The 27,285-nt window shown below is 34.8% G+C and overlaps 1 protein-coding gene across 15 annotated transcripts in view; it reads left to right on the top strand.

Annotated features, from left to right (window-relative positions):
- The window catches only part of KIF21A (kinesin family member 21A), a 156,653-nt gene that overhangs the window by 113,899 nt on the left and 15,469 nt on the right, over positions 1–27,285 (top strand). For 4 of the 15 annotated variants that reach the window (XM_009180513.2, XM_009180512.2, XM_009180510.2 and 1 more), the window contains 11 exons: positions 4,007–4,067; positions 4,442–4,496; positions 7,126–7,340; positions 9,986–10,093; positions 11,497–11,625; positions 13,712–13,750; positions 14,438–14,452; positions 18,107–18,243; positions 19,875–20,055; positions 21,865–22,029; positions 25,092–25,209. In XM_009180513.2, the coding sequence (XP_009178777.1) occupies positions 4,007–4,067; positions 4,442–4,496; positions 7,126–7,340; positions 9,986–10,093; positions 11,497–11,625; positions 13,712–13,750; positions 14,438–14,452; positions 18,107–18,243; positions 19,875–20,055; positions 21,865–22,029; positions 25,092–25,209 (1,223 nt within the window). The remainder of the gene's footprint in view (positions 1–4,006; positions 4,068–4,441; positions 4,497–7,125; positions 7,341–9,985; positions 10,094–11,496; positions 11,626–13,711; positions 13,751–14,437; positions 14,453–18,106; positions 18,244–19,874; positions 20,056–21,864; positions 22,030–25,091; positions 25,210–27,285) is intronic. The other 11 variants (XM_003906198.3, XM_009180515.2, XM_003906201.3 and 8 more) reach the window with 7 other exon arrangements.

Raw genomic sequence — 27,285 nt, 5'->3', positions numbered from 1 at the left:
TCGCTTTTATTATTTGAGTTCCAGTTGTGGCTCCAGTTTCATAAACCCCCTGTCTTCTTTCTCTTTCTTATAGAAAAACATAATATGTATGTTCTGTTAAATTTTTAAAATATATCTATTAACTTGCATCTATTGTTTTAACCTCATAAATAACTTTCTTCTGTATATATCTTTGTGTGTGTGTATATATATATTCTTATCTGTTTATTTTTGTAAATTTAGGCACACATTTTTAAATATTGTAAACTGAACAAAACTATCCAAAGGATTTTATCAGAACAGGTTGAAACAATATTGGTCAGGCTGTTCAAGTACCTGGCATTATAACTAGCCCTTTTCCATTCCACGTGTTATCAAGCATGTTTCTTTGCCTCCTCCTTCCTCTGTCCCTCTCACTCTTCGTCTCCCTCCCTCTCTTCCTTCTCCTCCCCAGTCCGTCCTCCTCCTCTTTTTTCCCTCCTCCTCTTCTTTCTCTTCCTCCTTCTTCTTCCTCTCCTCCTCCTCTTCTTCTTTATCTTTCTCCTCCTCCTTCGTCTTTCTCCTCCTTCTTTTTCTCCTTCTCTTTCTCTTTGTTCTTCTTAGTGGCTCAATTCATAGTAATATATGCTCTCTTTTAACTCGAAAGATAAATTATTTGATGTCTTTATGTGCAGAAGAATATTAAATTGGTAATTTGATGAGCAGTGTTACTGTTTTCCAACTTTCTTTTTTTTGAGACGGAGTCTTGCTCTATTGCCCAGGCTGGAGTGCAGTGGCCGGATCTCAGCTCACTGTAAGCTCTGCCTCCCGGGTTTATGCCATTCTCCTGCCTCAACCTCCCGAGTAGCTGGGACTACAGGTGCCCGCCACTTCGCCCGGCTAGTTTTTTGTATTTTTTTAAGTAGAGACGGGGTTTCACCGTGTTAGACAGGCTGGTCTCGATCTCCTGACCTCGTGATCCGCCCGTCTCGGCCTCCCAAAGTGCTGGGATTACAGGCTTGAGCCACCGCACCCGGCCCTGTTTTCCAACTTTCAAACAAATTTCAATTTTCTGGAGCTTAAAGAAAGGTCAAAAGCAGAGAGTAGGAACTCATTCAGCTAATGTAACCTATGACTCATGGCAGAAATTTGCCCTAGGAACTGGGGCTCTTCTAGATGAAAGGAGCCAAATAAAAAGCATGAGATGAGAAAACAATGAAATTTAAATCCACAGAAGCTAGAAAGTCATAGGTACATTGCTTTAAATATCATTTAGTTGTTCTCCAGTTTTATCACAATCATTGGGCTCTATGCTGGGATTCAAAGATGAGTGAGATGCTGAACTTGTCCTTATGGACTTGATGCCCTGCTGAGGAGGAGAGACTATGAACGGATTATGATATATTGCAGTGAAGGCAATGATTGAGATCTATAGACTTATGGGAGCACAGAGTAGGACCACCTAACAAGGATGGAGGAGTTAATGAAGGCTTTCTGGACGAGGTGACATTTAAGCTAAAATATAAGTGAAGAAAAAGAGTTAGCCAGGAAAAAGACAAGGTTGAATGGGAGCCAGAGAGTCGCTCCAGGCACAGGGGCAGCAAAAGCTAAGGCATCGGAATTTAGCCACACTTTTGTGTACCTGAGGCCTACAAACAGGTTGATGCTCCAGAGCAGCAAGTTCATGACATGGAATGATGAAACTTAAGGCTAGAGGATGAACCAGGGCCAGCGCCCCATGCTCACAGGGTTGTACTTTTGTAGCTTTTAAAGAACATCCTGATTTTTCTGTATCTGTGTTGGGATCCCAAAGGTCACCACTATCATCAGAGATTTGCTAGAAGACTCACAGGGCTTAGTATATGGTTGTATTCATGACTTAAGATTTATGATATCAATGTTCATAAGGGGAAAAGACACAGATGGCCTCTGGAAGAATCCATGTCCAGGCATTTGTATCTCTCTCCCTCCCATGAGAGATCACACAGAGTGTTTTCTTTCCCCAGAACAAAAAACACAGCAATATTGGTGCAATGTTTATATCCAGAAAGTCCAGTAGATGCTCAGTGCCCAAGGGTTTTACTGGGGATGGTGAGTGACATATGTACCTTCTGTTGGTCTAGACTTCCAGAAGGAAAGCAAGTGTTCAGCATAAGCCGTATTATTTGCAATTTCTAATGTACAGTGAGCCACTTTTATTAGTTAATAGTTGACTGGAGACACTCTGAGAACTGTTTTCATATGTCAGCCAAAGTCCAGTTTTCCAAGCCGACCTTTCTAAGGACAGCAGTCTCAGGGGCTGCAATGTTAAATTTTTAAATATATAATTAGTATATGGAAACTACACACACACACACACACACGTTTTTAAAATAATAACTTTAAAGGAAGACTTTTAAAAATCCAGTTATTTGGTTAACTTCCAGTGAAGTGAGACAGTGAAACTTTATAATGATATAGATTAACTTTAGGGTATTTGGGAGTTTTGTTTTGTCTTTGTCTTTAAAGCTACTGTGATAAAAGAAGCTAATTTTGGGCTAGAGTTGTGTTCTCAGAGTTGAGAGTACAACAGTGAGTTGTTGGTGTGTCCTGCTGCCCAGATTACTATAATACTTCAGACCAAACTTGGTACTGAAGAGGGTCTGAGTTGGTGACCATCTGGGTGGGATCCTCTGGGCTCTGGCCAGACTGGTTCTGTGAAGACACCATTATCTCTAACTAAGGCATACAGGCATAAACAGGAGTTAAGAGCTTTTTACGAAGGACTTGCATGATGTTTAACATTTAATTCCATCACACTCTGCAAGATAAATACTAGCAAATCTTAGCCTGCTGTTAAAACACAGAGGGAAAACAGAGGCTAGGTTTGTCATTTCTTTATAACATAATTTTCTATATTCTTTACTAATTCAGTACCTTAGAACTCAATTATCCTTTCTGTGAAGCAAGTCCTTGAGCCTTCCTCTAATGAGATACATATTGCCTTCAAAATCACCATTTTTTTTTTCACTTCAGAAAGTAAACCCCTTTGAGTGAGTCCTAGATATGATTCTATTTTAGATAATAGTACCAAGTCTTACTGAACAATGAGAAAGGAAGGGAACACTTGTGGAGAGAAATGAATCAATTGACTAATGTTGCCATAGTCTACCTGTATTATATAAAATTTAAAATTAAAAGGGGATGAACTGTATATATTGTTCTTTAATGTATATGTTGCCCATAATTTTGTCTTTAGATTTATGAAATGATTTTTATAATAAAATGTATACATTAAAACAGCCTACACCGATGTTAGGGGCTTGCTGGCATTTTAAGTCATTTACTTTCTGTGGCTGTTTTATTTACTGACTTCCTAACAGTTTTATGTTTAATTCTTCTCCCTTTTCACTAGTCGGCTACAGTTGTTCTGAAATAGTAGTGGTTTCTTTGTATTAGTTTACAGAACTGTTGCATGCAAACCTATTGGTTTTGTCTTCTGTGTTCATGTGAATGAGCTGCATGCTGATGTGTGACTTCTGAACACCCTCATACACACCTTCTCTCTTTCTATATGAAAGCAAAAATACAGAAATTAAAAAAGGAAAAATATCTAAGTACATTGGCATAACTGATAAAGTATAACAACTATATTTATACTTTATGTAGTATTCTTGGTTGGCTTAGTACATTAAAGGAGGCCCATGTAGCGTTTACTTTATATTTTTAAACAATAGATTCTTGTATGTTTGGATGGTACAGGATACATACATAATTCTGCAATAGTCATATGTACTCATCTCATTCAGAAGGATGTTATTCTTCTATACTCTACCGTTCAAAGTCATGGTTTTCCTATTTGAACATGTTTTACTCGTTCTAGAACACACAATCAAAGGAGAGTTTTTAGAAATACTTTTCTACAATTCTATCTATTTAGATTCAGTTACTAAAACCATCGTGCCCATATTGAGATGTTGAGCTGTTGTTTATTACAGCATGTGGATTGCAGTCACCATTCAAACTGTGACATGGGGACAATGCTTACATTTTAAACATTTTTTTGTAGAAAACGTAGAGGATAGTACTGATGAAGATGCACCTTTAAACAGCCCAGGATCAGAAGGAAGGTAAGAAGGCATTTAGAAACAATAGAGTTGACTTATTTACATAATATTTTAAATACTTTTATCTCGTTGTATCAAATAATTACCATAAAACAAATAATTTTCAATCTAATGGCCTAGTGAATAGCACTTAGAAACAGTAAATAGAAACCAAGTTAAGTTACGCTTAACCATCATACATTTTAAAATGAAAATATTGAAATATTTAAGGAACATAAATGAATTATTTTTAAATTAGTTCATTTTGACTTTAAATATTGTCTTTCTGTATTTCCCATAGGCATATAAATTTTTTGTAGTCATTGATATAGAGGAGCTATAGCTTTCTATAATAATTTTCTATTTAATCTTGTGCTTAATTATTTATTTGCATATAGCACACTGTCTTCAGATCTCATGAAGCTTTGTGGTGAAGTGAAACCTAAGAGCAAGGTAAGAAGAACTGAAAGTATCAGGTAAACATGTTTTACACTGTTATTTGTTATTGCTATTAAACACATAGGTTCAGATTTGACTCTTAATAGATTAGCAAGAGGGTCTGGTTTTACTAAAGATCTTCTTTATTTAGTTTTTTTTTTTTAATCATATTTCCCTTTAAGTGGTAACTGAAAAAATTTATATGAAAAAATTTCTCTGGCCAGGTACGGTGGCTCACACCTGTAATTCCAGCATTTTGGGAGGCTGAGGCAGGTGGATCATGAGGTCAGGAGATCGAGACCATCCTGGCTAACACGGTGAAAACCTGTCTCTACTAAAAATACAAAAAAAAAAAAAAAAAAAAGCCATGCATGGTGGTGGGCACCTGTAGTCCCAGCTATTCAGGAGGCTGAAGCAGGAGAATCTCTTGAACCCGGGAGGTGACGCTTGCAGTGAGCCGAGATTGCGCAACTGCCCTCTAGTCTGGGTGACAGAGCAAGACTTTGTCTCAAAAAAAAAAAAAAATTCTCCTTGGTGGAAATTGGGCTTTACTGTATTCTTATATTTTTCCCACTGGATAACACAATTATGGATGGTGATTCTTAAGCTGCTGATTAACTAAATTGTAGACTGTGTAGTGCCATACAATATCATTAGATTGGCAGGAGATTTCTTAAATTTTAGCATTCTAGTGTGTTCTTAAGTATTTCTTATTTAACCGTGCCTTGAGGTGGTTTTAATAATAATCCAGTCCGTAATTATTATGTGTTAAAAACTTACAAAGCTATAATGCATATTTATAGGGTTTTTAAAAAATGATATAAATTACACACACAGTTAAATGTGTGAGCTACCTAATGGTACATATCAGGTTGAATGCGGTAGCATTTGATAGTAGGTGATTTGACTAACAATCCTACAATGTTTGAAAACAAAGAATTCTTGTGGTGCTTATTGAATATTGTTGAGTGAATGGATTGAATCAGGACCTGAAATAATAATACTGTGCAATGGGTAGTGTGTATTTAAGGCCCACAGTGGTTAATCAGGTAATGCAAATGACTAATTTAGCTGGATATACAATAACAAATGGGTCATCATTATGTCTACCTGGAGTGTACATGTCCCATCTAAAAGGAAATAGCCACCATCAAGTTTTGCTCATTTTTACCATGTGGGAATATGAGCCTAAGGCTACCAGATCCTTTGTTTTTTCAAGAGAATTCTTAAATACGAATTTTTACATAAATTTCTCAGATTATTAAAACACTGGTCAAGCCAATCAAAAAACATCTCCAGGCTCTTACACATGGTCTTTGAGCTGTTGGCTTGGCAGCATGTAGTTTGTGTTTTATTATTCTAAGTGTCTAAACAGAAGTTAACAAAACTCAAAGAAAACATTCTGCTATGGTTTGGATCTAGTCCTAAGCAAAGGAGAGAATCTCTTAAGATAAATTTTATCTTTTGGGCCCTGAGAAAGCTTACTTAATTATGCCACTGTGGGACATTAGAGAGAGATGTGAAGTGGTGGCCTAAAGGTCATCTCCTAAAAGAACCCCCTGGGTTAAGAATTCCCAAGAAAAATTTCATGTCTGCTCTAGGCTCTTGGCTGTGGAGAGAATTAAGAGTGTAAAAAATGGCTACAGGGCTTTCTCTTTTCTGAAGTGCTACCTGCTACTCCGTTTGAACTGCTGAGATGCCTGAAAAGCATCTCATATCATTTCTTTTTCATTGATTGAAAAAAATGAAGTTGATTATATATTTTAAATTTGTGTGTACCAGCACTGTGTTAGGAGCCGGGGCTATACAGCTGAAAAAACAGGTTTGCTGCTTTCTAGAGGCCTATAATCTGGTAAACCACTTGATTATCTGTTCAGTGACATCAACAACTAACTGAGCAATAACCGGATAGTCACTTGGTTTTCAAGAGTAAGGAAAGGAATGCTTATAGTGAGTTTAGATTTTAGGAAAATAACCTTTACTTGCCTCAGCAGGCTGCCCAAAGCTGATACTGGCTGGTGTTGTCCAGTGGGCAGATTAAACATCTATTTAAGGTATCGTGGGAAGAGGCTTACAATAACTGAAAAAAACTTGTATTAGAAAAAGAAATTAAGCATGGGAAAAAACAGGATTTAGTTGAGCTTCCCTGCAATTATCTTTTGGTTTAATGTCTTTCTTCCTTTTTTTTTGTTTTTTTTTTTTTGTTAAATTATATTTTGAGGGAGCTGGCCGCAAGTGGCAGGAGAGCACAGTAATGTTGGAGGCAGACAGCCTGGCTTTGAATCTGGCTTTGTCACTTACTAGCTGTATGACCTTAGGCAAATTACTTAGCTTTTTTGCACCTCAGTTTCCTTGATTGGGAATTGAGATAATGATATTACTCCTGCTAATATAATAATGTGTGTGGAACAGTGCCTGGCATATAAGTACAATACAAATGTTGGCTATTATTTTGGCCTCTAAAGGTTTTGTCCAGCTATAGCTCAGGCTTGTCACTATCTCACATGCTATGTTTGGCACACCTTCTAGGAAAAGACACACTAAATGTTTTTACCTATTTCAAACTCATGTAAATCTCTGTTCCCTAATCATCTTCTATGCAAGAGTTTGCTCCTGATTGCTTTTCCTTCCATTCTTTGACTAGGCCCGAAGGAGAACCACCACTCAGATGGAATTGCTGTATGCAGATAGCAGTGAACTAGCTTCAGACACTAGTACAGGAGATGCCTCCTTGCCTGGCCCTCTTACACCTGTTGCAGAAGGGCAAGAGATTGGAATGAATACAGAGACAAGTGGTACTTCTGCTAGGGAAAAAGAGCTCTCTCCCCCACCTGGCTTACCTTCTAAGATAGGCAGCATGTAAGTTTGGCCCAGCTACACTAACTTCTTTTCTTTTGGCTTTTTTTTTTTAAAAAAAAAAAGTATGCATGTTGCTAATTTCTTATTTCTATTATTTAAAATTTATGTAAATTTGATCTCTGGTTTTCGAAATAATTTGTTAGGTCTTGTCTCCCCTAATTTATTGGAGAGTTGAAATAATTTGAAAGGTCCTTTGTTGAATTGCTTTGTCTTGTTGCCAAGTTTTAGGATCATTCTTAAGAGTTATAATTTTTATAACATCTGAGTTGTGAATTACAGACAATACTTATATAGAAACACCTAAATTAAAGTTATACCTATAAAACTGTTATGTAACTATTATGCATAAACAGAAAGTTTAGACTCTTAAATTTTCTGTAAATTACCTATATCCTAGTTTTGAGAGAGCTGTCAGGATAGTAAATCTTTGCTGACTCTTTTTAAAGAAAAAAGAAAATACCAATTACAAATTTAATACGTTTTGAACTTTCCTAATTTTTTACCTTGAAGCATATTGTTTATCTGGGATGAGTGACGCCCCAAAAAATATTTGTATTGGTATTATTAAAGATTTGAAGAAGGAAATATTCTCTTTCTTATGATAATCTGAACAAAAAACCTTCTATTCAAAATAAATCTTGCATGGACTATTTTCAATTATTATCTTGAGGACAAGGAAAGATTTTCCCACATAGTCCTGTGTGTGTGCGTATGTGTGTGTGTGCATATGTGTACCATGTGTGCATGTGTGTGTTTTGATAGTTATATTAATATTAGATTAGTCATTCACTGGTAAAGATTGTTAACGTCATTTTTCAAACTAATCCTCACATGTGATCTAGCAGATAATTTATGGAATGAATACATCTCTGCACTGAAGAATATTCCCCCCCTCCAAAAGTGGCACACACTGTATGATATGTGAATAATACGAAATAACAAACTTTCCACACTTGAATAGCTGTTTCTCATAATATTCTTCATTTTATGAGGATATTTCCATTGTTTTCCGTTCAGTAATCCCATCTGCTACCTTTTGTTCCAGAATTAATTTTAATGATGACAGAACTTTCTTGCATGTGCTTGAGGTGGCCTATGTAATTAACTGTTGGATCTGCTGTTAGAGATTGCTAACCAGTATAGTTTATGGCTTCATTGCTTTTGTGATAAGATGAGAGTAGAAGAAATGCTTTTGGTGAAGGTAGTGATATAGAACTGAGGTCAGATTTTAGGAACTAGCATGTGTTAGGTGTTTAGCTTGTCAGATGAGTGAGACTTGGGAACTTCAAGACTAAATCTAAGGCCTGGAATCCAGATTCAGGTAATCTCTTTTATTTGTCTTTTTACATTTTAAAAATGTATCGTTTATGACAGGTTATAAAAAATATCTTTTGGCCTCTGCCTCTAGATAACTTAGTTTATAGTTTTCATAAATTCACATGCTTATACTCATATATTTGTAATTCTGTACACATTGTGAGAGTTTGGTCACTCACTTAGTGCAGTAACTCTTCTAAGCCATTACTGCATAACTTTTACTCAAGTGATCCTTGTACTTTAAATGATGCAGGATTGCTAAAATGTGATTTCCTGATTAGAAAAATCAAGTACACAAAATTTAATTACATTTAGTTTTCGCTTTAAATAGGAATCATGTAAACCCATTCTGGAAGTCTTGCTGTCTAATTCCTTAGTGGGTTTTTTTTCCCCCAGACTTTTTCTTTTTTTTAGGTGGAGTCTTGCTCTGTCGCCCAGGCTGGAGTGCAGTGCTGTGATCTTGGCTCACTGTAGTCTCTGCCTCCTGGCTTCAAGCGATTCTCCTGCCTCAGCCTCCCAAGTAGCTGGGATTACAGGCGCCCACCATCACACTCAGCTAATTTTTGTATTTTTAGTAGAGACAGAGTTTCACCATGTTGTCCAGGCTGGTCTTGAACTCATAACCTCAAGTGACTCATCCACCTCAGCCTCCCAAAGTGTTGGGATTACAGGTGTGAGCCACCATGCCTGGCCCAGACATTTTTTTGTCAGTTACAATTCATTACCACCGTATACAAAAATTATTTTCTTGAATTTTTAATTACAAGCAGACATTTGGCATTTAAAATATTTAAGGCAAGAATACTTTATTACTAAAATATACATAGGTACAAATTAAATACTAGCTAAGTAAAATAATTATGTATTTTTGTGTGTATGATTACCTATAGAACTGCTTTGTGATCATGTCTCAATATTAATTCGTTAAATCTCATTGTTTCTTAAATTCTGATATGCTAATATTTTTGTTCTTACAAAACTATAAAGACAATTTTTCTTCATCTGAAATAATTACCAATGAAATTAAAACACATCCAAAATATTTGTTGTAGCTATTAGGCAGCATATCATTGATATTTATATTCAAAGATGATAAGTTGTTATATATTTAATAAGATCACCAGTTTAAAAATTATGGTTGTTGAGCTTCCATCAACTAAAAATAACTCATGTAATATTTTCCTATGTTAGTTTTATTTTTTGTTCTCAAGTAATAATCTTTCTCAGGTTCCAGTTATTAACCTATTACAAATTTTAGATTGACTGTCTACCAAAGTTGTATGTGCAAATTTAGAACTAGGTAATTAAAGAATCTTATTTTACTTTAGTTCCAGGCAGTCATCTCTACCAGAAAAAAAAATTCCAGAGCCTTCTCCTGTAACAAGGAGAAAGGCATACGAGAAAGCAGAAAAATCAAAGGCCAAGGAACAAAAGCAGTAAGTGACTAATGTTTTTTACCTGCTAGACTGTATTAAATGCCTGCTGCACTTAGTGCTAAAGACAGTCATGAAATTATTTTCCAGATTTCGGCTGGCACTGTGGTTATGACTATTTGACTAATCAAGACAGTCAAGTCAGCTTTTGGCTTGACTCAGTGGTCTAATATTCTTGGTCATATACATACTTGTAAAAATATTTGAGCACTTGTCCCTGAACGTGTCCACTTACTTATTTTCCAGTTATTTGTGTATATCATTTTAAGAGTTAATATATACTTGAGGTAAGGCTTATTAAGTCTATATTTCAAATAGTCTTCTATTAATAGAAAAATTTATAATTAATTTTGACCATCATTGCAATGTCAGCTAAAACTGACCTTGACCCTACCTCTTTACAGTAGCTGACAGAAAAACTAATAAATCATAGGGTGTGTTGTTGTGCCATTTTCTTGCTGCTCTCTCATGTTTACATTGTTGGTATTATCCTCAGTGTTTTTTTTGTGTGTTTTGTGAGGGTTAGTTTACTTAGCAGTACATAATGTAATCTGATAATCCACTTAACTGGGCATTTAAAAATTGCAGCATGACAGCATGCAGAAGTTGATTGGATTAGAACCAGTGTTACCCTGCCACCCCTCCCTCAGTTTGCCTGTTCTGCATGTGACAGGTAGATCTAAGACATGTCCTTGAGGGAAAGCATTTATGCGAATTTACATTTAAATATTAGCGAAGTAAATTACTTTAATTTCTTTAACAAAAAATAAATGTGAATATATTTAAAAGGAAGTGTTCATTTATTTTCTGTGCCTAAATGGACAATTCTATACCATCCACTACCCTGTACCAAGATGCACACTCTCCTTTTTGACCACGAGTTTAACTGACTTGAATGTCATAGAAATTATCCTTCTTATCACCCTTGCTTCCTGTACTTAAAGACGTAGTTTGCCTGTTTCTACTGAATTGAATCTCTCAAGAATAATTGGGAAATGGGGATGGAGCGCATAAGTGATTTAAAAATAGATGAATGAATCAACTGAATAAGCAAACTTCTCATAAGCTCTCTGGGTCTCTTTCCTCATCTGTAAAGTGAGAAACTTGCTCTTGATTCTAAAATTGTATGATTTTAAATGTGGCTTGCTTTATTTTTATACTGACTTCTGATTTCAACAGTCAGAATCTTCTCTTTAGTGCCATCTTGTGGCCAATGTAACAAAATCCAGTGAAAAGAGATTTTAAAAATTGTTCAGAATGCATTTTATCTTACCAATAAGGAAGAGAGAAAGGAAAGAAGGAGTTCTCTAATAAAAAGATTTTTTTAAAAGAGCATGTTTCTTATAACTTTTCTAACAAATCATAACAATTAAAGCCACCTACTTTATGTTCTTTTTTTCTTGTAGCTCAGATTCTGGAACTTCAGAGGCTAGTCTTTCACCTCCTTCTTCCCCACCAAGCCGGCCCCGTAATGAACTGAATGTTTTTAATCGTCTTACTGTTTCTCAGGGAAACACATCAGTTCAGCAGGATAAGTAAGTCATTATGGAAGAGAGCCCCAATTATATATATAATATTCTGAACCTGTCAGTACAGTCTGTAGAAAACATGTAGTCATCTCTGTGTAGGCGATGGAGCCTGACTTGTGAACTCTTACCATATTTTATGCATCTTTCCAATGGGAAAGGAACCATGCAGCCAAAATTAGAGAAAATTATTTTCCTGCTGAACATTATTCCCTGTTGTAGATTTGTATTGCCATTCCTTCAGCACTTGTCTTGCCTTTTGTTTTACAAGTAAATTAGAACTGAAAAATCTTTGAGACCACTTGATGTTTAAATTTTTGAAGATTCCTTAGCTTCTATCAGCCCACAAAAGCCTCTAATTTAGATAGCCTGAGTTGGAAAGAGGCAAATTACTTTACTTCTGGGGGATATAACAGTTTACAAAGACCATTGTTACATGTGCAACATGTTATTGTCATCTGATTGTTCTAGACAAGTTCACCACAAAATTTCAGTAATTGTGTTCTTGGAATAAAACAATCACCTTTACGGATGGAGAGAGTAGGACTGGGAGCGGGGTGGAGAAGTTGAAGGGATGTGGAAAATGTAATTGTCATCAAATTTGAAATGACAAAGTATCCACACATTGAGCCAGAATCTCTCTTGCAAGAATGCCGTACTAACAATACTGCCATAAGGTATTTATTAACTCTGACTTGTCTGCTTGGACTTGGAATGATAATGATTGTTTTCTGCTATTACCACCCTGTATGTATCAATATCTCTAAAATTTATAGGATGCCATTTAAGATCTGTCTGGCATGTTTAGATCATTTTAAATGGCTCTATAAACTTAGAGAATCATGCCATAATTTTTAAAGAATTATAAATATGCTTAATTTATGGATAATTCTTTTATTTATGGATCCTTCATTAGATTTTAATATGGTTTAATTAGTAGAAGACATGTTCTTTAAATTGATATAGGTAGGTAAATATTTTCCTGTGTTATTAAACAAAATATTCTTTAACATTGTAAGTTATTTCTGTCATTAATTGAGAAAAGTTGAACATTAGGAATAGTTTTGAAAAGTCAAGTTTCACTAGGTATATGAAGAGTTGCTAAATTTGTGTCTACCTTGCCTTCACAGTCAGAACATTTTCTGTCAATCTTTTGGTAATCCTGACAACCTAATCACAGTTCCATATTTTTTACTGAAACACTTTATGAGCTACCAATCATTTGACTCTTTTGTCATCTCTATAAACTAAAATGTAGAATAACTGACTACTCTACACTTTCAAAAACTTGCCTACCTCCTTACATTACTTTCTCTGGGGCTACTTTTTGAGACTACCATATCCCACTAGCAAGACGCAGATCCCGCACATTGTTTCTAGTTACATTCTATGCCAACACTCACCATATCCTCATTCTCCTCAAGCCTGTTGTACAGTCTAAATAGATTTTCATAATAACCAGACTCACTGCAGTCTTGGAGGCCTCAAGGTAGGGCTAACAAGAGTGACTTGTCTATTTTAAAAGTCCACTAAAGTACCCCAGCTATTATTAAGATGCTCTCTAGTCAAAAGAACTCAGTGTTTTTGAAATAATCTAAAACCAAAGGTTGTTAAATGAGTGACTTGCTTTCTATGCAAAAACACAATCTATTTGTGTAACTTCAACATTAGCGTCTGTATCTAAAGTAATCATTATCAAGATGAATGAAATTGATGAACTGTTATTGAAATGGGAAAATTTTTCCAGGACTAGCCAAATTAAATGGAGCAAAACTTCAAGGGCTATATCTCATGTACTTGATATTGTTCTTCTCCAAGGACTAAATTTAGAAGTGAGGATAGATTTTGTATATCAGTATTAGAAAAATTTTAGTCCCCAACGTCTTGCTAGAAGGCATAAATATCAAACTCTTTATGTGACTTAGCTATACCTTAAATATGCTAATATCCAGTGCAAATAGAAAAGCATGGCACTATGAAGGAAATGTTTGCTATATATCTGTTATTCATGCTGTTGATTTTGAGTCCAGAGTCAGTGTCCTTACCTGTTGACATCTGTATTCTTTCTCTCATAATTCTAACTCTTTCACTATAGGTCTGATGAAAGTGACTCCTCTCTGTCGGAGGTACACAGGTACTTTCTTTCCTGCCTTTCCTACATTCTGGAATTTCATTGATGTTCTAAAATGCCTTCCTAGAAATTCTAAGCAAGTCTCTTTTTTGTTGCATGCATCACTTGCTGTAAATCATATAAATGCACTAATATTTCTAAACATGATAATTTTAATACATTTTTGTGATCATACCTTTTAGATAAAGTAGTGGGTTTTTTTTGTATAATAGTTTAAAAATTGTGATACCTGTTTTCTGTCTGTAATCTAAATCTTTTCTTTAAAAGAAATCAAGTTTTGTGAATATTGATGTCAAGAAGGTTTCTTATTCTCAACGATTAAGTATTTCTAATGCCTCAAAGTGTGTGAGGTAGATAAGACATTTTTTTTTGTTGGTTTAGCAACTTTAAGTAAAAAGATTATATGATTAAAAATAAAAGTATGCTAGAGAAAAAAAGGATACTGTTGTACCAAAAATTAAAAAGAATAAGAAATAAACACTAAGGAAGCATTTTTTTAAATGAATATTTTTAAGAATAGGTGCAGCTTTAAAAATAACTGGTTTTTTTTCTCATGTTATGGATTTTTCTGGGGGTCCTTAACTTCTCTTTCCTTTTCTCTCTGTCTCATTCCCTTTCACTATTATCATTTTATGTCCTCCCTCTTTGCACTTGTTTTCCTTGTTTTACGGCCATTTTGCTGATCATCAGCAGATCCTCCAGAAGGTAGGCAGGGGAAGGGAGAGGAAATTAATTTCATTTCCAGTATCAAAAGACCTTACAGGTTTGCATGGGACAATAATAAGTGTTTATTTTTTTCTCCTTCAGATCAAGTCTGTTGTACAAATTTGCCATATTTAACCTTAAACTCTTTTAAAGTTGATTTTGTATTTCAAAATTTGAATAGATTAATTTGAATAGAGAAATAAATACCATGGCTGTATGTTTCTGATATCTATAAGTTTCTGTTATCTTTGGTAGTTTATATAAAATATTAATCCTAATATTCTGAATATTTAAGAACATTTTAAAGTAATTAATAAAACACTATGTTTAATATTGAGATTCCTTTTTCTCAAAAGACTGAATAACCAATGGCATAAAAATACATAAGAATCAAAAAAAGACATCCTGATCTCCAGGAAATAACTGTGCAATACATAAGTCACTGGGGCAAATATTTACTGAGTATTTTATGATAGTATAACCTTTGATATGACAGAATTGTGTTGGATGTTACATTTAATATTAATGTAACATAAGGGAAACATTTAATAGATTATTAGGATAAAGCTTGTAATCTGAAGGAAATAAACCTTTGGAGACACAGTATTACATATCTGAGGGTACAGTTTAGTTTTTTCTTAAGATTTGTCATTAAATGCACATTGAAAATAGTTCTTAGGCTGTTAACATGAATTGTTTTCTTTACAACCAGCTTTTTGACCTATACATACATATATATTTTCTGTTTGAGAATTAACAGTAGCAACCTACTATTCTTTAGAATCATACCTTTACAATATTTGAAATCATATTTTTAAATTTGATGGCTTCAGTTCATATCTATGAACCTTAAGGCATCAAAATTTCAAAATGGCAGATTCAGACTTTTGAGCAGATCTTGCTCCAGTTTCAGTTTTAATCTGGTTAAATTGTTAGATTATAAATTACCGAGCATCAGTTTCAATAATCTCAAATTGACACATGTATGCAAATCATGGCATCAGATTTCATAATTATATATCCAAAGATAATAATTCCTTATGTTGTTTATAGGGATAAGAAACTCCTATCACTTTTGTGATCATTATACCCAGACCCTAAAAATAAATGTTTTTTCTCCCCAACTCTAAATTTACCTCCTTTAAATTTCCATTCGTTAGTCTTCATCAGCCCTTTTTTCCCTTACCAGAATTAATTTTATGTATCTTTTTGTTTATATATGACAGCTCTTCAAATATTCAGCGCTTTTAAATTATGCTATTGTATCCTCTCTCCAGTAAATGTTATTTTATCAGCTCAATAGTTTCATCATCTGTTCCTTATGTAATATAGTCTACAGATCCTTCATTCTGCTTCTACTGTTTTATAAAGGCTCCAATTTTTCAATGTTCTTCTTAAAATGGGACATCTAAAACTACACCTCATTCCATATATGGCCTACATAGAATGCAGTAAGTCTATCGCTGTCTTTCTCCTGAAATATTTATTTCTATTAAACAAATCATTGATAGTGAGTAGGCATATAAAATAAATGAATTTTGTTTCAGTGATTTTGTTCAGGCAATATAATGTCCAGCTCTTTAATATGTCCCTTTAATAAGCGTGCCACTTCTCCCTAGGGCTAGGGAAAGATTGACTAGATACTAAAGATCTTCCAGATCAGCTGTGACTTTGACTCGTTAGGTGTGACTCTTCAACTACCTGTAGAAATACTTTACTCTGACAGTTCCATACTTATTCACACTGTCCACAAGTCAACATATATTGTGAATATGACATTCCCTTAAATTGGTATCTATTAACCCTACAAAAAACTTTCCCCATGAGATTGATGAGCCCATGTTATCTTTTGTTGGTGAGCATTTATTTTTAAGTGGATAGTGATTTGCTTAATGTATTCCTCTGTGAGACGCAACAAGAAGTTGAGTTTCTGAATTCCACGTTTTTCCTGCTTTTTGGAAGATCAGGTCTACATGTTTTGTCCCCTTTTTTGATCTTTGTGATTTCTTAGAGTACTGACAAGGATTTTGCCTACACAATGGCATATACTTTCAAAATCCTGTGATATAATGATTTAAAAACAGAAATACCTGAATTTATTGAATAAATCTCCATCGTCAGCTCTAACTTATCTTGGGCTCATGTTTCTTAATCATTTCTGCCCTCTTGCATCTCGAAGATTCTTCTCTTTCATTAAGAAGATGGAAACAAAACAGTTTTCCTTTATCCCTGTATTTGTCCTAATATTATGCCATTTGTCTTACATAATGGACATAATTCAGCATAATTTGAAACATATAATGCTTTGAGCGAAGGTACGTTAGACTGTTTGTCATGTCTTAAATCATCTTTAGCCTCCCCAACACCATTATTTTAATTCAGACCCTATCTTAAACTCCTTTGGGAGAGGGACAATGTTTTGATAATCTTTATATTTCCATAGTACATAGCCCAGTGCCATAAAGCAGAAACTACAGAAATATCTAATTTATGAGAAAGCTCCCTAAAGAGCTTCATTGTTTTTAATTTTTAATTTTTAATTTTTGCAGGTACATAGTAGATATATATTTATGGGGTACATGAGACATTTGGGTACAGGCATACAATGCACAATAATCATATCGTGGAGAATGGGGTAGCCATCCCCTCAAGCAATTATCCTTTGTGTTACAAACAATCCAATTACACTCTTTGAGTAGTTTTAAAATGTACAATTATTATCAACTATAGTCACCTTGTGGGCTATCAAATAGTAGGTCTTACTTATTCTTTCTATTATTTTTGTACCCCTTAAACATCCCCACCTCTCCCAACCCCGACTACCCTACCCAGCCTCTGGTAACCATCCTTCTACTCTCTATGTCCATGAATTCAATTGTTTGATTTTTAGATCCTATAAATAAGTGAGAATATCCAATGATATCCTCTTTCTGTGCCTGGCTTATTTTACTTAACATAATGGTCTCCAGTTCTATCTATGTTGTTGCAAATGATATGATCTCATTCTTTTTTTATGGTTGAATAGTACTCCATTGTGTGTATGTACCACATTTTCTTTATCCATTCACTGTTAAGTTCTCATTCTTTTAAAATTTTCTTTGAGATTGTCAGTTTTTTCTTTAAGTTTTTGATATTTTTGACCCATTGTCCCTTTAGAATTTCTGTTCATTCAATTATTCTTATCTTCGATTTTTGTTTGAAATCTGCTTTCTTAGTATTTTAGGTGGCATACAAGTTACACTTTCTCCAGCATGTTCCTTTACACCCCAGCTTGACATAGAATTATGTTTTCCTGTTATTTGACATTTCTGCTTCTTCCTTATTTGTCAGAATTCAGTACACTCAAATAATTCCCAAATGTGGTTTCATTAAACCTTGGAGAGATGAAATTGTTAATAAGAAAATCTAGATGTATTATAGTTTTTGCTCTTTGCAGAATGTAGCTGTTAGCAGATGCCTGATTAGTTGATATACTCCATCACTGTTACTATTTCACACTTTGTCCTTTTGCTTAAAAGACAGCAGTCTGGATTTTATTACTACTTACTTATAAAGACTTCTTAAAGTTAGGGGAAAAAAAACAAAACTAGTCTCATGATATAGTCTCATGATATTTAAGTGAGTCTTGGTTTGTTTGTTTTTTCCCCACCTTAGGGGCATAATCAACCCATTTCCAGCTTCAAAAGGAATCAGAGCTTTTCCACTTCAGTGTATTCACATAGCTGAAGGACATACAAAAGCTGTGCTCTGTGTGGATTCTACTGATGATCTCCTCTTCACTGGATCGAAAGGTGCCAGTAATTATCTAATGTAGATATTTAATAGCTTTAAAAAAATTACATTTTTAACATGCTCTAGAAAGCTGTCTATTTAAGACCAGAAAGAATCAGATAATCTGGTTCAACTCCTGAATGTAAAACATGTAAAATTATTGCATAGTTGAGCAGCAAGTAAAACCTCTGTTGAAGTTTTGTAAATACACTGGTGACAGAATACATCTCTCTACAGTATTTGGGCATGTACTGCATATAGGGTCCTGAATTTTGAAATGCAGGTTATATAAAAATCTATAAAAGGCTATTTAAATGTACAATATGAGAAAGAGAACAAGATGCGTAGCAACCACTATTTCTGCAACACTTACTACATATCAGGGGCTATGCTAGGCAGTATGCTAATACTAATATATCTCACTTAATTCTCACAACAATCTCAATGAGATACATATTGCATCATCATTTTGTAGACAAAGAAACTCAGGCTTCAAGTGAATAAATACTTTTCTCAGGTAAATTTAGCTAGTAAGTGGAAGAACCAGGATTAGAAACCTCAGTATACCCTTCTCCAATCCTGCACTCTTAACCCCTTTGGTACAATTGCAAGTAACTGGAAACCAGCTATAAATGCTTTGAAGAATTCTAGACTAAGAGTTTTGGGGTTCTGGAAAAGGAAGAAATTATGCCCAGCTATGAGAAACAAGGAAGGCTTTGACAAGGAATCATTTAGGATGTACTTTATAGGATGGTTTGGATATTGACAGAAATGAATAATCAAGATTACAGAATAACATAAGCAGAGACATGAAGATCAAAGTGGAGCATGTTTGGAAACTAATTCTACTTGGGTTGAAAAATAGAATGTGTATAAGAGAAGTGCTGGTCATTGAGGCTAGAAAGGTGAAAAGCAAGCATATACAGGAATTCAGGGAGCTCATAAAAGTTTTTAGCATTTAGGGATAGTCCAAGATTCACTTTAATCAACAAATATTTATTTCTCATTGTCTATGAGGGAAGTATAAGATCCCAGCTAGAACTTATGAATTTAAGGTAAAAGAAATTCCCTAATTTAAAAAAAAAAGTTCTTTGAAAATACTGTATTTTTCTAATGATTCAAATTAAATGTATCTCTCCAGTATAACTAGATATTCAACATATCAGAAAAAGAACAAGAATAGTTTTGTGATTATGTTTTTGGGTCAAACATAAAATTTATATAGTCATTGACCCTTGGGGGGAAAAATGTGTGTATATTTACTAGTGTAGAATGTTGTGAGGAAGTGGGTATATGATCAGAGCAGAATGTTTTGAAGAGGCTGATCTGAGACTGCCGCTCTAAATTCAGGGGCAATTTGAAGCAAGACTCTTGTTATGACCATTTCAAAATTTTTCATAAATATTTTTTCAATACCACATGATACATACACCAGACATCCCAGACTTTTATCTGATCCTTTATACATACCTTGTCTTTGAGCCTGTTGCAGAGGGTCAAGGATGACGTTAGGATCCTTGTTGTATGTTAATTACTATTTTCGTTTCCTTCCCATAGAAGAGAAATTGTTTAAATAATTTTTATTATTAATAGAACCTAAAGTAGTTCATATTAACAGTGTTTTTTTATTATTATTGTTTGTTTGTTTTAGATCGTACTTGCAAAGTATGGAATCTGGTGACTGGGCAGGAAATAATGTCACTAGGGGGTCATCCCAACAATGTTGTGTCTGTAAAATACTGTAATTATACCAGTTTGGTCTTCACTGTTTCAACATCTTATATTAAGGTGTGGGATATCAGAGATTCAGCAAAGTGCATTCGGACACTGACGTAAGTAACTTGAAGACAAATAGCATAAAGGAGGAATATCTCTTCTTCTTTTTTTTTTTTACAAAATATAAGAAAAGAGAGGAGTATAAATGTATTTTAATTTTTGTATACCTGTTCACTTCCTAGAGGATATTAAAAGTGTTCACAATGAAAAGCACAGATAAAATAAGAGGGGGAAAATTTTGACAAATGAAGTATAAGAGCCTGGTATTAAACAGAAAGGGATAAGCCATATTTGATCGGTGACTAAGTATACATTTCATGTTTTCTCCCTCCCAAATATAAGGTATTACATTTTAATACTATTTCTTATTTGATAGAGTTCAATGTTTTATATTACTTGCTTCAAATAACTACCATTCCTTGGGAAACGGCAGAAATCACCATGGTAGGTAGTGAAGAACTACTTATAACCTTTAATTAACAGAGATTGAAAAGCTGAGAGTGTTTTTTAAGGACTGAGACTGCTTTGGTGTGAGTGCAAATTTCATAACTCTAGGTGATGTTGGATAATTGGAGGATGAATTTGTTTTTTCTGTGCTCATTATCGTATTTGTCTTTAGAAGTGTAGAACAAGTGATTCTTTTTGCTGTGATATTGATGAATTATTTTAATAATCAAAATTGATGTAAACTCGGTAATCATTTAAATGAGAGAAGAGAGCATAAGAAAGGTTAATTTTTACTAATTTGTAGAGATAGTAGAGACTATTTATAGTGCTGTTTTGTAATTTGAGAACATTATTCTTTGTACTGAATGCAAGTCTTGAAAATCTTGTAGAAAAATATTACTATTATATCGTATATTAAGATATAACATATCTTATGGTAGAAATTTACCAATTCAATTGACTCACTAAAGTCAAATTTGAAAAGATTGATTATGGCTTAATATTCTAGAAGTTAGCTAAAAAAATGTTTCAAAATTTAAAAAAAATTTCACCTAGAATTTATCTGAAGAAACAGGCATGCGCTATATTTAAGGCTTTAGATACTCCATCTGTGATTCAGTTAAAGTAAATGAAAACTGCAAATGATTCAAAAGGTCTCCATTGTCTTTAATCCAGAAAGGCAATTCTTATTCACAAAAGAGTATTGGTAAGCCTGGCCCTCAGGTGGAGGGGGGTGGTACTTCTGGAAGCTGTAGGAAAATAAATTACTTTTGTGGCAACGTATCATTTGTTGATTTTTTTTTTTTTTTTTTTTTTTTTGAGATGGAGTCTTGCTCTGTCATCCAAGGTGGAGTGCAGTGGTGCATTCTTGGCTCACTGCCACTCCCACCTCCCAGGTTCAAGTGATTCTCCTGCCTCAGCCTCCCGAGTAGCTGGAACTACAGGCATGCACCACCACCCCCAGCTAATTTTTTGTATTTTTAGTATAGACGGGGTTTCATCATGTTGGCCAGGCTGGTCTCAAACTCCTGACCTTAGGTGATCCACCTGCCTTGGCCTCCAAGTGCTGAGATTACAGGCGTGAGCCACTACACCCAGCCATTTGTTGATTTTTTTTTTTTTTTTTATCTTTTCTGAAAGATGTTTTAGTGCTTCCTAACTTAGGGCCTGGAATTACTAGTATACCAAGTAAGAATTTTAAATCATGTAATCTTATTTTATTCATTCATCTCTTCACTTACCAAATATTTATTTATATGTGCCAACTCTGTGTTAGGTGCTGTGCTAGGTACTATGCGTACAGTGACAAAAGGACACTGTTCTTGTTGCCTACAGCCAGTTTCCCGGGAATTCAAGGAATTCTAAGCCAAACCCAAGTCCAGGAATGTGACTTTTTTGCTTTGTTTGTATCTCTTAAGGTCTTCAGGTCAAGTTACTCTTGGAGATGCTTGTTCTGCAAGTACCAGTCGAACAGTAGCTATTCCTTCTGGAGAGAACCAGATCAATCAAATTGCCCTAAACCCAACTGGCACCTTCCTCTATGCTGCTTCTGGAAATGCTGTCAGGATGTGGGATCTTAAAAGGTAGATATTTTTAAGAAAACATACCTCTTGCCTATGGCAAATACAACTTCAGATATTAATAACATTAGTGCATGTGAAGTCCAATTTTTATGACCCCAGAAGTCAATGTAAAAGCATAGGCTTTTTTTTTTCAGCATATACCTCTAAATGTCTCTTGTGTCCTTATTAACAAACTGACAATTTTCTCTTTTTTTAATCTCCATTGCTTGGAAAATAAGTATGGGAGAAAAATAAAATTAAAACATTACAATTTCTTAATATTTGCCTACAAGTCATGTTGTATACTAGAAGGAGGCCAAGATTCTCATCCTAGTTTCACCAGTACTCTTGATAGAGTTATTTTTGCAACATCACTTAAATATAATATATCTTAAATGTTTTCATTGATAAAATTAAATTAACAACTTGAGCATAAAGTCCTCACAGAATTTTTGTGAATATAAAATAAAATATATGTAAACTATGAAGTATTAAGAAGATAAAATAGTTAAAAAGAAAAAAATGATAAATTAAAATTTAAGGCATTACATCTTTCATTCGATTTTTATTTCCTATGAAATGTGAGTTTTTTTCCTTTACTTGAGTATTTATGTTAGCTTGTTTTCTAGTTCTTAAAATTTTGGCAGCAAGGGAACATTCACTTATTAGTTAACAAATACTTATTCAACCCAAATATGTCAGGCATTGCACCAATAGTGTGGTGAGTACTGACAGTAAAGATAGAGCAAGACAAATGTGGCTGGTTGTGAACTCCTGGGCTCAAATGTTTCTGACACCTAAGCCTCCCAAAGTGCTGGGATTACAGGCAGGAGCCACTGTGCCCAGCCTTGATCTACCTTCTTAGAGCTCATCTTATAATGGAGGACAAAGGCCATTAAACAGGCTATTACAGGATTCTTAGTAACATTTCCGATTCAGGTAACATGGGGTGCCTCTCATCCAGAAGGGATTTGCCAATGGTAAATCAAATGGATGTTTTTTTGAAAAACTTTGAGAAAAACTAGTGTTATAATTTATAACATTTAAGGCATGTTACAGTATGACTGACAAAGTATGATAAACATAATTTATAGATAAATAGATAAGAGAAAAACCATGGTCCTAAATACTATATTATAAATAAAATGTAGAAAATTGAAAACAGTACTTTTTTAAGAAAATAAGAAAAGAGGTGAGGACTTGGCTTATTCTTGAAGATACTGAATTTGACTCATAGTAAGAGCACCATAGAAGAAATAGTCAAAATTATGACACAAGGCAGAAAAGATACCAGCTTTTCAAAATCTTTGCACTTTTTAATTTGCTGGTTGATTTCAGTAAGATATTACTAATTAAATGTAGATCTTAACAAAGGAACTACAAGAATATTTTTCAAGAAACTGTAATATCTTAAAAGCTAGATACATGTCTTTATTCCAGCAGCTTGATTTGAGGTAGGACTGTGAAACAAAGGTTCATTCTTACCCTCTGACAACTGACATTACCCAGTTTTCTACCAGCCACATAGCTGGTCATTTTCATATCTTTATAATAATTGATGAAATTATTTTGACCACTTATTTTCTGATGTACACATCCACACATATATGTGTGTATATAGATATATGTATGTATATATGTGCATATATGATGTACATGCACTTACGTGTATTTGTGAAAATGTGTGTGTAATAAAATAATTTTACTTTCTCAGTATTGTTACTGATTTTGTAATTACATCAGTGATATTATCATTTTATTTGAAATTCAAATTGGACCTAATCAGTCCTATTCAGACATTTAGCAGATTAATGTTTAGGTGGATTTAGGTTGGAGTTAAAATTAATCATTTTTTAGACTTCTGCTGCTTTTTTGCTTGCCTAAATGACATTAGTCAGCTTTAGAATAACTTATTTATGACTCTCCCATTTGCATCATAGATTATATTAGTTTTGACTAATTTGAACAGAGTTTCGTAGATGTGGAGCTAAAATTAAAAAAGCTGGTGATGCTGTATGTTTATTGCAGCACTATTCACAATAGCAAAGACTTGGAATCAACCCAAATGTCCATCAGTGATAGACTGGATTAAGAAAATGTGGCACATATACACTATGGAATACCATGCAGCCATAAAAGAGGATGGATTCATGTCCTTTGTAGGGACATGGATGAAGCTGGAAACCATCATTCTCAACAAACTATTGCAAGGACAGAAAACCAAACACCACATGTTCTCACTCATAAGTGGGAACTGAGCAATGAGAACACTTGGACACAGGAAGGGGAACATCACACACTGGGGCCTGTTGAGGGGTAGGGGGTAGGGGGAGGGATAGCATTAGGAGATACACCTAATGTAAATGTCAAGTTAATGGATGCAGCACACCAACATGACACATGTATACATATGTAAGAAACGTGCACATTGTGCACATGTACCCTAGAACTGAAAGTACAATAAACAAAAAAAAGAAAGAAAGAAAGAAAAAAAAAGCTGGTGATGCACACCTGTAAGTCCCAGCTACTGGGGAAGCTGAGGTGGGAGGAGGATTGCTTGAGGCCAGGAGATTGAGACTGCAGTGCGCCATGATCATGCCTGTGAATAGCCACCGCACTTCAGCCTGGCAACATAACGGAACCCCATCTTTTTTTTTTTTTTTTTCCTTGAGATGGATTCTTGCTCTGTCACCCAGGCTGGAGTGCAGTGGCGCAATCTCAGCTCACTGCAACCTCCCCCTCCCAGGTTCAAGCGATTCTCCTGCCTCAGCCTCCTAAGTAGTTGGGATTACAGGCACCCGCCACCACATCAGCTAATTTTTGTATTTTTAGTAGAGACAGGGTTTCACCATGTTGGCCAGGCTGGTCTCAAACTCCTGGCCTCAGGTGGTCTGCCCGCCTTGGCCTCCCAAAGTGCTGGGATTACAGGCATAAGCCACTGCACCCAGCCCAAGACCCCATCTCTAAACATATAAAAAGAAAAAAAAGTGAACTATTTTATAAAAGAATGTAGATTGTCTATGTTGAGGCTTAGTCCCATAAGAAATATTTTTAAATAAGACCATTTTTCTTTATTTTTAAAGGTTTCAGTCTACAGGAAAGTTAACAGGACACCTAGGCCCTGTTATGTGCCTTACTGTGGATCAGATTTCCAATGGACAAGATCTAATCATCACTGGCTCCAAGGATCATTACATCAAAGTATGTATAAGAGACTTTCTGAATTATATTTGTCTATTAAGTGATAATTTTGAAGTATTCAGATTCATCTAGGTCCTCTTTCTCTTAATTTTCTTTTTTCCTTTCTAGTCTTTGCTTTTTCTTTTTAATCTTTTCCTCAGTCATAGTTAGTGGTTTTATCATCTTATTATTCAATCATGCGTTCTCATTTTTCATAGAAGAAAGGTTGGAAACAATTTTAAAGCTCTTTTAGCTCAGTCTTCCAACTCATACATGAGTCTTATTGTCAAGATCTTTTATCTTGAAAATATTACGATCTTCAGAATTTTTTGAAATTAGCAGGTAAGGTAAGGAAAGATGCATAGTTTGATTCTAAAAATGTTAAATTTAAATGCTAAATGAAATACTAATAAAGGAAATTCACATGGCTAGAAGGCCATTAGAAATTCAAGTCTAGAGTTTAAGTTGTGACTAGAGATGTAGGTTTGGGAGCCATTCAAAGAGAACCAGATGTTCGAGGAGTCAAGAGTTGATGATGTGGCCAAGGTGGAGAGAAGTTGACTGGGAACTCAGCCTTGGGGAATATCTGTGAGAACCAATAGGAAGAAGGTAAGAAAGAGAGGTAGGAAGAATGTAAGTACTCATTCTAGAAACTTTGATTAAGATATGAGAAATGGGTTAATGACTTGAAAATAGAATAGTTAAGAAAGGAAGATTTTATATCCTAGAGACATGAACATATTTATGTACTTAGGAATTGGGCTTAGTGGAGAGGGAATGAGTGAGGAGAAAACTGAAGTGGTGGCAATTGATGAAGGTGGTAGGGGGAGTTAGATCATAGATGTGAACATTGAAGATAAGTAAGTATACTTTAGCTTCTGATAAAGAAGGGAAGGGTAAGAAGAAGTTTGAAGATAAAAAGAAACCTTTAGAATGGAAGAGAGTGTCTAAAAAGTTTATTTTTTATTACACTAGCCTTTTCAGGAAGGCACAAGATTATGGGCCAAGAGAGATGAGGGCAACTGAGGAAGGTGAAAAGGTTTTGAACAGCAGCTTTGGGGAATTGGAGATGACCTCTGGGACTGCAAAGTTACCTAATAGTCATTAAATAATAACCATATTTTTTATTGAATTTCACCTGGATTTATATGTAATATTTTTATTATTAAACATATCATTTGTGCAGTTATACATAAAAAAATATGGTTTCCTTTCTTTTTTTTTTCATAGAGAACATTCTTTATTTATTGAGCATTTACTATGTGCCAAGTACTTTTCATGCATCTCATCACTTAAGCTTATCAGCATCTCCAGCAACTATTGGGTAGGTAGGATCCATGAGCCCATTTTGTAAAAAGAAAACTGAAGTCCAAAGCATTTAAGCAACTTGCCCAGGACTTGAACTCAGATCTATTTGAAATTCCATTCAGATGTTTAACAATACTAAACTGCCTCCCTCCATTGTACTCTGAAGTGAGTCATATTCTTAGCTATGTGTCCCAAGCAGGCATATGTGGAGTATTTTATAGCTGTGTGTACCATTTGTAACAACTTCTTCATGGTGGTGTGAGGCATTACAGAGCATTATATAAGACAGTCTCTTCATGTTTGTGCTGTTTTTAAATTAGACTTGGTGCAAGCCAAGAAGCCACCAAGGGCATTTTATTATTATTATTATTCTTTATGTTCTAGGGTACATGTGCGCAACATGCAGGTTTGTTACATATGTATACATGTGCCATGTTGGTGTGCTGCACCGTTAACTCGTCATTTACATTAGGTATATCTCCTAATGCTATCCCTCCCCCTACCCGCTCCCCACAATAGGACCCGGTGTGTGATGATCCCCTTCCTGTGTCCAGGTGATCTCATTGTTCAATTCCCACCTATGAGTGAGAACATGCGGTATTTGGTTTTCTATTCCTGCGATAGTTTGCTGAGAATGACAGTTTCCAGCTGCATCTATGTCTCTACAAAGGACACGAACTCATCCTTTTTTATGGCTGCATAGTATTCCATGGTGTATATGTGCCACATTTTCTTAATCCAGTCTGTCACTGATGGACATTTGGGTTGATTCCAAGTCTTTGCTATTGT

Source organism: Papio anubis, chromosome 9 (assembly GCF_008728515.1).
Source record: "Papio anubis isolate 15944 chromosome 9, Panubis1.0, whole genome shotgun sequence".
Lineage (NCBI taxonomy): Eukaryota > Metazoa > Chordata > Mammalia > Primates > Cercopithecidae > Papio > Papio anubis.
Note: the sequence above shows the minus strand (reverse complement) of the source record. Positions and strands in the feature narration are given on the sequence as shown.